The 12,930-nt window shown below is 37.8% G+C and overlaps 1 protein-coding gene across 4 annotated transcripts in view; it reads left to right on the top strand.

Annotated features, from left to right (window-relative positions):
- The window catches only part of LOC146483532 (uncharacterized), an 18,630-nt gene extending 6,114 nt beyond the window's left edge, over positions 1–12,516 (top strand). For all 4 annotated transcript variants that reach the window (XM_085105657.1, XM_085105659.1, XM_085105660.1 and 1 more), the window contains exons 4-12: positions 456–685; positions 1,356–1,583; positions 2,647–2,817; positions 3,842–4,076; positions 4,739–4,866; positions 7,746–7,863; positions 8,854–8,922; positions 10,322–10,393; positions 10,490–12,516. In XM_085105657.1, the coding sequence (XP_084961783.1) occupies positions 456–685; positions 1,356–1,583; positions 2,647–2,817; positions 3,842–4,076; positions 4,739–4,866; positions 7,746–7,863; positions 8,854–8,922; positions 10,322–10,393; positions 10,490–10,848 (1,610 nt within the window). In that variant the 3' untranslated portion in view covers positions 10,849–12,516. The remainder of the gene's footprint in view (positions 1–455; positions 686–1,355; positions 1,584–2,646; positions 2,818–3,841; positions 4,077–4,738; positions 4,867–7,745; positions 7,864–8,853; positions 8,923–10,321; positions 10,394–10,489) is intronic.
- Positions 12,517–12,930: the final 414 nt, after the last annotated feature.

Genomic DNA, 12,930 nt, shown 5'->3' with positions numbered 1-12,930 from the left:
ATTTCCTGAGTATGCATGTGTCCACTCGAAAGCTAAAAAATTCATCAGTTGAGAGTTGTTTTGAAATCTTTATTGCCTTTGTGTGATGGGAAAAATATTAGGCTGTCCTGCCAAGTTGGAAGAAACTCTTATAGAAATTATTAGAATCTAGTTTATGAACATTTCTTGGAAGTACTGATTCTTTTCAAGTACAGTTATATTTTTCCAGCTTATTTAATATGTTGTAATAAAAGGTGTGGGGGACTTATCCAAGGATATTTCTGGCCATCACAGTCATGCACTCTAGAATTGTGGAAACACAAAAATAAATTACCTGGCCAGTCACTTTTATCCATGCACCCCCCTGACCAAGAAGGTGTGGAAATTTTGTTGAAACCTTACTCCACCTCTCCACAACAAGGGTTTGTCTGTATGATAGAAGCCTGAGCTGTGATTGTTGATTGGTATACTTTTAGATCCACTGTGGGATGAACTAATAGAGCACAACCAAGATATAAGAGAGGAACTTCGACATCGTACATCATCTAGACTCATTGAAACTACGTATGGATCCATGGGGCGACAGCGGCGCAGTCTGCTGGAGACTGCAGTGTCGCAAGAACAAGTGGATGCCGCCACTGCAAGTACAAGTGTTAATGTTTTGACTGAAACTGATCGGCATGATGAGCAAGTTCAGCTTCTACAGGTAATGTGATACCTTATTGGAAAGCTGGAAATAATAATTTATTTCCACATTATCTGGCATTCCACAGGTCATGTAAATTAACACTGTAATTTTCCAGCATTCTTACATTGTTGTTACCATATTCATATATACCGAGTAAAGCTACAATCCTGGCCAATATTTTCCTGGACAGATACAACTATAACATTTGCAGTGCACATTTGTGTAACCAGTCACTATGAGGATTGGTGGTGCTGTCACTGCGAATTTTAATTGAAGTCACAGTTATACTGGCTGCATTTTCATGCAATAGCTGGCAACTCACAAAAATTATTCACATGCAACTCCAACTTGCATTTTTACCCACAGCTCTTACAACTTGCAAATTACCCCAAGTCCTATTTTGCAACTTGCAACTCTACAACTTGCAAATTACCCAGTCCCATTTTTCAGAAAATTGGGGTGTTTTTGATGGAGGTGGTTCAATTGGAGGGATGGGCCAGGACAGGGAAAGGTTGAGAAATGAAATGAGCAGGTCCAGGCAAAAAGGTGTGATGTACATTTCATTGCCCAACCTCTTTCCCCCCTCCCCCACCCCTGGATGGGCTGATAATAGTGTGGGTTGGCAGATTTTAGGTCTCCAGAGGTTGACATCCCACTATTAACGAGACTTTACTATATGTAAAACCAGGGACACCGTGCTGAACGTTACTGGCCAGATAGTTGGGAGATGTCTTGGTGGCAACGCACATGTTGTGATCCAATTATGCGGTCAAGAAACTGTTTCACAAGATTCTGGGCCACGTTTTTTGTAGCGCCATTAACAAACGTGACAGGTCTTAGTCTTTACTATCAACTCTACCTGACAGAGATATTCCACCTCAAATTTGGAACAAGGCTTGGCCACTATATATTCATGGTATGTCAGTAATATAACAAACAAAAATATTTCTGTCATTGGAGAGGTCTTTGACTGAGTACTTTTGCAGCTTTTGTGTTTGTGAACCAAATAAATAACTAATAAATAAACAATAAATAAATAATTTAAAAAATAAATAATTTAGTACTGGAATATTGTATAAATTTATCTTTAATGTATTTCTGTATACTGTTGTTGTATTTCTGGTTAATGGCAAAATGAAAACGAATGAATGAATGAATGAATGAATGAATGAGTGAGTGAGTGAGTGAGTGAGTGAGTGAGTGAGTGAGTGAGTGAGTGAGTGAGTGAGTGAGTGAATGAATGAATGAATGAAACATGATTTACATGTTTTCTCACACTTTGACACCTCAGTTATACCTCCTTTTGGTTTAATTATGTTGATTATTTCATGTTTTCTATATGTTAATTCACTGTCATTATATAGTTTAGTTTAGAGTAAATTATACTTTATTTTTGTAACTCTCAGAAAATGATAATATCACTCTAACTTATGACTATATGAACAAACTGTGTTGGTATGTGTTGAAATGTTTTGGTAAAATCACTACTCAGGCATCTAAATGCCGATGCCGTTAGGGATCGCTGCTACAACACTTAAATGATTAGGGGGACGTTTCGTGCCCAGCAGCGATGAGCGAGGGCGAGAAATGTCTGTTTTTGCAGGCTATTAAATGATTTACAAACATTGTTTATTTCCTAATATAACCATGACAGTCACTAACAACCTCAAACCCACTCCCAATTTATAATAATTTTCCTAATGGTTCTTAAAACATGACGACCAAAAACCGTTATTAATGTCAATCATACACTCACTGCAATAAATTAAGTACTACCTTAAATAGAGAAAAAATCTTCTCACTCATGCTGACGTTCACATGTACTTGTCATCATTAGAGTGAAAGTAACATCGTCTGGTTCTAAATTAATAAAATAATTTTCCTAATATGTATCATGAAAGAGCTGAAAATTGCATAATCTAGATGCTAATTTATAAAAGCTTCTAAGTATTTTTTTGTTGTCCACCTTCTCTTTGCAGCCTTTGATTGTGATGATGATGATGACATTTTTTGCACAGTGGAGATTTGTCGGATGTTACACGCTAGTCAACACAGAAGTAATTGTTTTTAACGGAGCTGGTGTCGTGGGTTTTGTATTCTTACTGTGGTATACAATATGGGGATTGGTCCAGAGGACGCCATGCCTTGGGGTATGTGTAGGCATGTATATGTTAGGAACATGATGTCTTAGTTTCGACTCCCGAAAGGAACGTTCAAATTTCCATTTCAGCAGGTCTAAAGCGCAGGTCGCAGGTGACAGGCAACAGGTCACATGTAAAAATAAAACAATAAGAAATATCAAATAAAAAAAATATTTAAAAACTGGACAAAGTTGAACTGTATGTTTGTATGTAACAAACATCAAGACCTGATCAGCCAGTCCATGATCAGCATACCCTTCTACACACAAATGTAAAGTCAAAAAAAGAAAAAGAAAAAGAAAAATCAAAACAAAACAATACAGCTTGGAAACCCAGTTGGCACAGTGAGTAGATATTGTCTTCCGTCCTATGTCTGTTTTCTGCCAGGGACGGACTGGTCGATCAGGTTTAAATTTGTATGCAAACAAAATATATTTTGATGTTTGTTACATACAAACATACATGTTAAACTTTTTATTTAAAATATTTGAATTTTATCATTTTTACCTGTTAGCTGTGACCACTAGCTGTGACCTGTACCTGTTATCTGTACTAAGAGTATTATATCTTGGGTTATGCACTGAGCATTTCATTTTAATGCGGCCATTTAATAAAATGTAAAACTATCGTAAGATTGGCTCTTTACAAGACATTAAGCAAATCACATTCAGTTTGACCTGTCACTCATTTGTGTATCCCTTAAATCCCCAAGTGCGCCAATTGGCACATACTGCCATTTATATAATAAAACTCTGTCGGTACTTATAAATGATTTATTAGCTCTAAAAAAACCCTAAGAGAGTAAACTGTGTTAAAATTAATTTGTTCCATTTGCAACATTAATTTTATTTCAGCTATAGCTGTGGTTATGTTGTTATTTTGCTCACAAGAAGAGGATAATAATGATCACTAAAGTTACTAATCAAATAAATAATGATAATGATAATGATAATGATAACAATAAAGTGTATTTTATTAAGTTTCCTTCTGCAATTATTGACCTTATAATTGAATTATTCTTCATTTCTCCTAGCTTTTCATGATAGGTCCCATGGTAATTATCTACATCCTTGCTAACATAACATTTCAAATGGCAGTGAAGAACACTATAGGGGATGACACAAACTGTACAGAATGCTGGAATTACACTGTCCCTCTTCCTCATGTGAAGTACTTCAGTGCTTTCGAGCTCATGCATTGGTACTACAATCCTTTACCATGGGTGATTGTGTTGTGCTTTGGACAAGCTCTCAGCCATATGTTTGAACGTATGTAGTTAACTCTTTAAGCCCTAACAGTGATCAGCATTGAATTTCCTTGTAATATCGGTGCTTATTCAACCCCTAGGGTCATGAGAATAATAAGGATTTGTTTGCCTAAGGTGAATTTTCTTGACATTATAACTTCTCCACAGTACTTTTATATGAAAAGTAAGGAGACAAAGATAGGAGAATTTGCTCTTTGATATTAGGGGTTAAATGGTTCATTGTCCTCCATCTCAAAATGAATGGTACTTAATTACACTGTAATTCTCACTAATTTTTGTGTGTGTTAAATGTTTTGAAATTGGTGAAAAAATTAATGTATTTTGGTTCAGGCCTTTCAGTTTTGTCATTAAAAGAAGACACAATGCAAGGTCTCAAAGGGAAAACGATACACAACAAAAAATGTGCCAAAAATTAAATTAGTGCCAAGGAAATGCCAACACACCATGCAGAAGCATAATTTTCTCATGCATGTCTTACAATATGCAACTGCAGTTAATTAGGGATTACCATTTACAATCTCTGACTTGACTTTAATGCTGATTGGCTAGTTTGTAAGGAATTTATTAATTAAAAGCTATGTGCTATTATTTTGTAATTTAATAGCCTATATAGTCCAGCACAATTTAATTTACATGTGGTCTACTACTGTGTATTTTTCACAGCCAAGATTCCACCACGTGTCAATCAGACTGCACACTGGATGAGTTGCAGTGACATCTTCAAGAAATATGGCTATGCCAGGTCTTTTGGGATATTTCTTGCACAGGCAGTATTTGGTACTGTTGATGAGGTATGGCAATGCACAATGTTTCAACAGACTATAAACTATAGAAATCACACCTTACAGTATAAACTCAATTGACAAAAAGTCTCTAACAGGCTAGTGTAATAATTGAAGCAGCTGAGTGCAAAACTGGGGCCTTTACCCGTAAATATTATAAATAATATTTACAACATAAAATTTGAAATTATACAACACAGTTAATGGTGCATATGATGCCCTTGAACTCTTGTACCTTGCCATGCATGACAATAAAACTAGCATTTACATGTACATAATGCAAATGGAACATAAATGTACTTTTACTCTCTCCTGAGTACAATTATAGCAAGGCCCATCCAGCAGCGTGTTGCAATACCATCTCCTACATTTGTATATCCTTTATTTTGTCTGGCTATTAGGTATATTAAATAAATACCTCTATTCATGTCTCATTGGGTGCTATGTGAATCTCTTGTGTTTAATTGTCCTTAACTTGCCATTGGTTTAGTTCAAGACATCTGTCTAGCTATAAAAGTAACATCTGCTTGCTGTATTGCTTTAATCAACTGTAAGGTTTTACCTTTAGTGTCTCTAATTTTGTAACTCCCATCCTCCCCTCCCTTTGCAGGGGTTTTGTTGTTTCTTAACACCAAATTTTTAAAGGGTTGGGTGATTCCAGAAAATATCCATATCATACTACAGGTGGCATCTTGGAATTCCGAAGGGGAGGGGGGTTAACAATATTGGAATATCGAAGGGGAGGGGAGTTGACAATATTGGGATTCCGAAGGGGAGGGGGGTTAACAATATTGGAATTCCTAAGGGGAGGGGAGTTAACAACATTGGAATTCCGAAGGGGAGGGGAGTTAACAATATTGGAATTCCAAAGGGGAGGGGAGTTAACAACATTGAAATTCCGAAGGGGAGGGGAGTTAACAATATTGGGATTCCAAAGGGGAGGGGGGTTAACAACATTGGAATTCCGAAGGGGAGGGGAGTTAACAATATTGGGATTCCAAAGGGGAGGGGGGTTAACAACATTGGAATTCCAAAGGGGAGGGGAGTTAACAATATTGGAATTCCAAAGGGGAGGGGAGTTAACAACATTGGAATTCCAAAGGGGAGGGGAGTTAACAACATTGGAATTCCGAAGGGGAGGGGAGTTAACAATATTGGAATTCCGAAGGGGAGGGGAGTTAACAATATGGGAATTCCAAAGGGGAGTAGAGTTAACAATATTGGGATTCCAAAGGGGAGGGGGGTTAACAACATTGGAATTCCGAAGGGGAGGGGAGTTAACAATATGGGAATTCCAAAGGGGAGGGGAGTTAACAATATTGGGATTCCAAAGGGGAGGGGGGTTAACAACATTGGAATTCCGAAGGGGAGGGGAGTTAACAATATTGGGATTCCGAAGGGGAGGGGAGTTAACAATATGGGAATTCCAAAGGGGAGTGGAGTTAACAATATGGGAATTGCAAAAGGGGAGGGGAGTTAACAACATTGGAATTCCGAAGGGGAGGGGAGTTAACAATATTGGGATTCCAAAGGGGAGGGGGGTTAACAACATTGGAATTCCGAAGGGGAGGGGAGTTAACAACATTGGAATTCCAAAGGGGAGGGGAGTTAACAATATGGGAATTGCAAAAGGGGAGGGGAGTTAACAACATTGGAATTCCAAAGGGGAGGGGAGTTAACAACATTGGAATTCCAAAGGGGAGGGGAGTTAACAACATTGGAATTCCGAAGGGGAGAGGAGTTAACAACATTGGAATTCCAAAGGGGAGAGGAGTTAACAACATTGGAATTCCAAAGGGGAGAGGAGTTAACAATATGGGAATTGCAAAAGGGGAGGGGAGTTAACAACATTGGAATTCCAAAGGGGAGAGGAGTTAACAACATTGGAATTCCAAAGGGGAGGGGAGTTAACAATATGGGAATTGCAAAAGGGGAGGGGAGTTAACAACATTGGAATTCCGAAGGGGAGGGGAGTTAACAACATTGGAATTCCGAAGGGGAGGGGGGTTAACAATATTGGAATTCCGAAGGGGAGGGGAGTTAACAATATTGGAATTCCGAAGGGGAGGGGGGTTAACAATATTGGAATTCCGAAGGGGAGGGGAGTTAACAATATTGGGATTCCAAAGGGGAGGGGAGTTGACAATATTGGAATTCCGAAGGGGAGGGGGGTTAATAATATTGGAATTCCGAAGGGGAGGGGAGTTAACAATGTTGGGATTCCAAAGGGGAGGGGAGATTACAATATTGGAATTCCGAAGGGAGGGGAGTTAACAATATTGGAATTCCAAAGGGAGGGGGGGGGGGGGGGGTGAAACTTTTGCAATTTTGGAAGGCAAGGGGTAAAAATATTGATGCCACCCGTAGTAGGGTATGGATTTTTTCTGGAAACACCCTGTGTTGAAATCTGCCCACAGATGAACCAATTGTTGTTATTACTGCATACCATTTACTTGACTAGTCCCTTTTTTTATCAAATTAAATTTCTACACTCAGCCCTTCAATTGGCACCATGACCTCTGGCATGTTGGTTGGATCATGTTCTAACCACTGAGTGTTGGGGGTGAGGTAATACGAGTCCTCTAAAAATGACTGTGTGGGAGGTTAGAGTGCCAGAGACTGCTGCTGAGTGTACCTAACCTTATCATTTCATTACATTGACTGTTGCTTAGTTGGTTTGGATACTTGTCTTATACATGGTGCAAAATTATTTAAAAAATGGTATCCACTTTTTGTCGCTGTAACAAAAGCACATCTACGGTTGTTACATGGGTTCAACTCCTGTAGGCGACTCAGAAGTTTTTCAAGACTTCTCACCCTTCTGATGGATTTACCACACAGTAGTTGAGTTAGATATTTCTAACCAAGTTGTTTCTCTTGTCCACCAGCTTCTAGCGTCACCAAGGCTTCTTCCTTTATTGATGCTGCGCGTCTGCTTTACTCTGGGCTACCAACCAAAAGAATGGGAAGTGCTCAGGATACTGGTCAAAAAGTCATTACAATATGGTGAGAATTTTGCATTGCCGTTGATGACAAATGAACTGCAGCCATAGCAATAACTGGACTAAATTGGCTATAGTAATATTAGAACCATGTCAACTGCCTACATACCTTAGGTTTTGAGCTTGCAGAAGTGGCCGAGGAAAGGATTTTTATCCATAACGAACCCAAACTGTCCAATTCTGATCAGATGAATTACTGATGATACACCAGTACAGTTCTAGAATCCTGGATAGGTGTTTGAATAAACATTATAATGACTAACTGTTAACCTTCTAGACAATCATACCAGTTAATTTACTATGTTTGAGCTTCCTGGCCCCCAACCAAAATGTCACAGTTGTCAAGTGAATTTACCCACAAAGATCCAAATTATTCATTTTCACATTAAAGCTATGTTAACTGAAATATTACACATCACGTGTACTATAAATATCAAAACTAATGTTTTAATTTTATTTTGAATACATTAACTTTCATGAGTAATCCCTCTATCAGGGGATCCACCAGAGCAAGAATTAATGCTGTATATTATGTTGTTTTATTGCATAACACATATAACATACTATGCATACATTTTAACAGTAAATAAAACAATTTAAACGCCCAAAAATGTTTGTCTGTCAACAGAAACAAAAAAATAATTGTCTAGTTTTGTCATGAATTATCATCCCAGTGCAATAAAACTGTTGATTAGTGCCTCTGGCCAGAGACAGAGTAGGTTGGAATGGATATAAACTTGAAAAATGTTAGGTTAACATATTTCAAGCTCCTTGCATTTTTGTGTCCAAAATGCACTACAGATCACGAGTTGTTCCTTTCAAAACTGAGTTGATTTCTTTCCTTTCGTTGTTCTAGAATTATTTTGTAGCCAACTGAAGGTCTTATTTCACCATTTTTAACAAGAGGCCAAAAACCCCATGATATTTTAACTACATTAACGTGTACTATTATCAAAATTAATGTGTCAATTTTATTTGGTAATCTCTCAATCAGGGGACCCTGCGTTGGACTTCATTGGGACTGGTGGGGCAGAGTATCTCCCTGAAGATTCAGTGATACCTTGTAAGTACAAGGACCATGTTTCACACACGCCAAGTGTTTACAGGGTTTTCAACTATTTTGTAAAGTAGCGGACATACTTGTGAAAGCACCGGACATGAATGTTTTCTTCTCGAGAGCGCCTAAGGCGCAATCACCTAGGGGGGTCTGGGGGCATGCTCCCGCAGGAAATTTTTAAAATAGAATACTCAGAAACGCCATTTCCAGCGTTTCTGGAACCAAGGAAACAGTTTCCTAGGCAATGCTGTCGCTCACTAAAATTCTCTTTAAAAAGTAAATTACTGAATGAAAATGGTCAAAACCAATAAAATATCCCGCCGCTCAATAAGCAAAGAAAAAAGAGTCATGAGATGCCTTAGTAAGAAAAATATATAATACAGTAGTTAAAAAAAAATCGCCAATATTGATCTCAAAGTACCGGACGTGGAATGGCAAACGACCGGACGAAACGTCCGGCCTCCGGCCTCAAATGAAAACCCTGGTGTTTAGTCATGATTTGTATGATGATCAGGTCAATATATATTCGACAAAAGTGTTTCTGATGATTGCTTTTATATGCTGGTCCAGAAAATATACATACCCCTTCCACTGAAGGATTTCAACACGCCTCCCTTCCTTAAAGTAAGGATGAGTGCTCAAGCTCTACACGGCTAGAAAACAATATAATTATTGTTTTCTACACTTCCAGGCAACAATTCTCTGTTTGAAGTTTGAGTGATTTATCAACAGCACACACATAAAGAGGAGAAAATATTGATTTTGTTTAGGCTTGCAACAAAATACTTGGGATGTCAAAAATTTCATTTAATTGAAAAACAGAAATTCCTTGGATGTACATGTAGGGTGGAATTTACATGCCACTTCTGGTTATACGTGGTCTGGGGGGGGGGGGGGGGGGACGGGAGGCTCTATACATTTTTTGGGTGGGGGTGTGCCCCAGGACTATGAAACCCTTATCCCAAACCAGACCAAGATTAACTACGTTTCGTAACCCTATACTAGACTAAAAAAACAAAACTCTCTCCCTGTCCCCGATTTGCTATTTTCCAGAAACTTGGTCATTACCACAGTCCAGCCAAAACAAAATCTTCTTCATGTACAACAACAACTAAAACACATTTTTTAAGTGTCAATTCCCAGGAAACCTAGTCTAGACTAAATTCTTCAAGCAATTGATCAGTCCCCCCCCCCCCCCCCCAGGTGACCCTGAAATGGAATAAATGCAATACTCCCATCCAGGGAAGAAAATGGTAATGCTCCTAGCAGCTCCATGCTATAAAAACGAGACCGAAGAGAGGGCACCAATAACATTATTAGCCATCTGTCGAATTCACTAATCTTACTCTTTAGTCTGTGGTAAGCTGACTACTCTTCTTAATATTTGCACCATTTTACTTTACAGCGACTTCAATGACTAGTAGCAGTGGTGAGACATCATCCTTGGATCACACTGACAGCACTGGTTACAACATTGGTAAGCCTGTGCTGAGTTTGCAGTCAAACAAATCTTTGGTCTTGAACACAACTTACAGTGTAATAATCATTCTGCTATTTCTCTTTAACTTTACAGGCAAGCTAAAAAGATGTTTAAAGGAGATGGAAAGCACCCTAACTGCTGAACATCACAAAAAGCTCAGTGACCCTCGAAAGCTCAGACAAAGTGCAGATGATTGGCTAGAACACTATATTGTAGTGCGGCACTATGTGGCAAAATATGAGCTACAAGTTCATGCATACGGTCCATTCCGGACTGAAAACCAAAATGGTCAAGCTGAACACGACAAGAGCCGAATGGAAAGAGACTTCCCAATGGACCAACACTCAAGTTTCCGTAATTTCTTGAACCAGGTGCGTTTCCACCTTTGGATGATGGAGGATGAGATGATTGAAAAAAGGGCACTGTCTGCTTGCTGTGAAAACGAGCTATAGATGAAGCTATGGATGCAACAGGCAGCTTGTAACCCATGTGGTTACATGATAGTGATGGAACGTTCAAGAATGTAACGGTGTTGTTCTTAGAATGGAGAACGGACAGATCAAGGTTGTCGTCAAGGGTTACAAACTGTATGTAATACCTGTTGCAGCTGAATAGGCTTGGTAGTCCATGATGTAATAGGTCATGTTGACCGCTGTAGGCTCCAACAATCTGTTATACAACTCAGTACGTAAATGAAAACCCTTGTTGGCCTTAAAATAACAATATATTACTGAGGATTTATTTGTGATTTAAAAATACCAAAACATGTATTTCTAGATGAAAATAATGAAGTGTTCAGTCGGGAATTAAATAGCACAGTCTAAATTATTCCCATTATATGAAACATTGTTATTAAAAACATTATTGTCAAGCATATAACTATTAATAGATTTGGTATTTTAGGGTTTTATTTGTTATACAAAAATTTATAGATATTTTGAATCAAATTAAAATAAATACTGAAATTGAGACACTGTAAAGAAATGGGTGTAACAAAAAACTTATTACATTTGATATTAAGAATTTTATTACTTTCATAAAAAAATTGAGGTTATTTCCTGCATGCAAATTAAAAACATTAATGCCATTAATTTAATAAATAAATAAACTTCAAATTCATCACAAAGAGTCATCTTGTTTAATAAGATTGACACGGTGATGGCATGACCAAAATAACTGATTTTAAACTTTTATGAGTAATTTTTCCACATAACTTACAGGGCAGAGAGTTATTTACCAAGAAACCTTTGAAACTTGGAAACTCGTATACAAAGTCTTTATATGTTTTTTTGTGACAAAATGGGCACTTCCTATTTGATACTGCATTTTGTATAAAGCTCTGGATGTTTTTGTAAACTTTGACTTTATAGCTCCATATAGGAACTTTACTCTGAGGCTGGTCAATAGCAGTTAGACAATTTCATTAGTACTGAGATTAGCTTCAAGTGCAGAAGCATTCCGTCCAGTGGGAAATTTTTTTGGTGGCATTGTCAGAGCTGTCATAACCCGTAAAGCCCCAGCTAAACGATCTAACATTGTTGTACAAGATTTTTTAGTTCAACAATGTTGAAAAGCCAGCTAAACGCTTCAACATTTGTGAAATGTTGGCCGAAATGTTTGATTGAAAGCAAAACATTCTTTTAGCAAAAAATGTTGAACACACATCATCAAACATGGGGTGCTAAACATTTCAACACTGTTGAACTAACAAAATATGTTGTACAACAATGTTAGATCGTTTAGCCAGGGCTTAACACCTGTTATGGTTGAATGCCCTTAAAAGAACCTTGACGTTATGGCTGATCTTGATGGGTAAGGGGTCATTTTACTCAGAAATTAACAAGATTGTTACGGGTGAGAAGCTTAATGCCGCCTGTGGCTAAAAACTTAATGACAGCCCTGATTGTAACTTTTAACATACATAGTCTAGCTTTTAGCCACTTTCTTTGTATTTTGTATTTGCATGGTGTGGGGCCTATATGGGGTCTGTAATACTTTTATGGACCTTTTTTATGACTCGTGTATATATTTATTTCCTTATATTTCTTAGTTTTGTGACTTATTTTTCAGCTGTTAAATTGTAATAAAATCAATACACAAATAAACCAGTTTGAAATCTATTGTCTATTGTCAAAATTCTACATGTAACGCATAAGCATACTCAGTTCAAAGAGAAGGCTGCTGTTCCACTGTTCAAATGGATTATTCAATTTTTTTGGAAACATATTATTAATTTTATTAAATTTATTGAAAATGCATGGCATGCTCTAGATGAAGTGGATGTAAGGTCATGGTCCCTGCCACACACATTTTAACCTCTCATAATTGGACACCTTTCCTAGCAGATACTCATGGCCACACAAGCACACACACACCATGCTTTTAACCTCTCCTTAGAGGACATCTAGTACCCTAAGTTAATTTTCACTCATGGTCCTAGCTACACACATACAAACATTACAGCTTTTAACCTTCCGTAGAAGAACACCTTTCCTTGCAACACAAACACCTCCTATGAGTGGACATCTTTCCTA

The sequence above is a fragment of the Pavona decussata genome, unplaced genomic scaffold (assembly GCF_977016875.1).
Source record: "Pavona decussata unplaced genomic scaffold, jaPavDecu1.1 SCAFFOLD_38, whole genome shotgun sequence".
In the NCBI taxonomy this organism is placed as follows: domain Eukaryota; kingdom Metazoa; phylum Cnidaria; class Anthozoa; order Scleractinia; family Agariciidae; genus Pavona; species Pavona decussata.
This window is presented reverse-complemented; position numbering and strand designations above follow the sequence as displayed.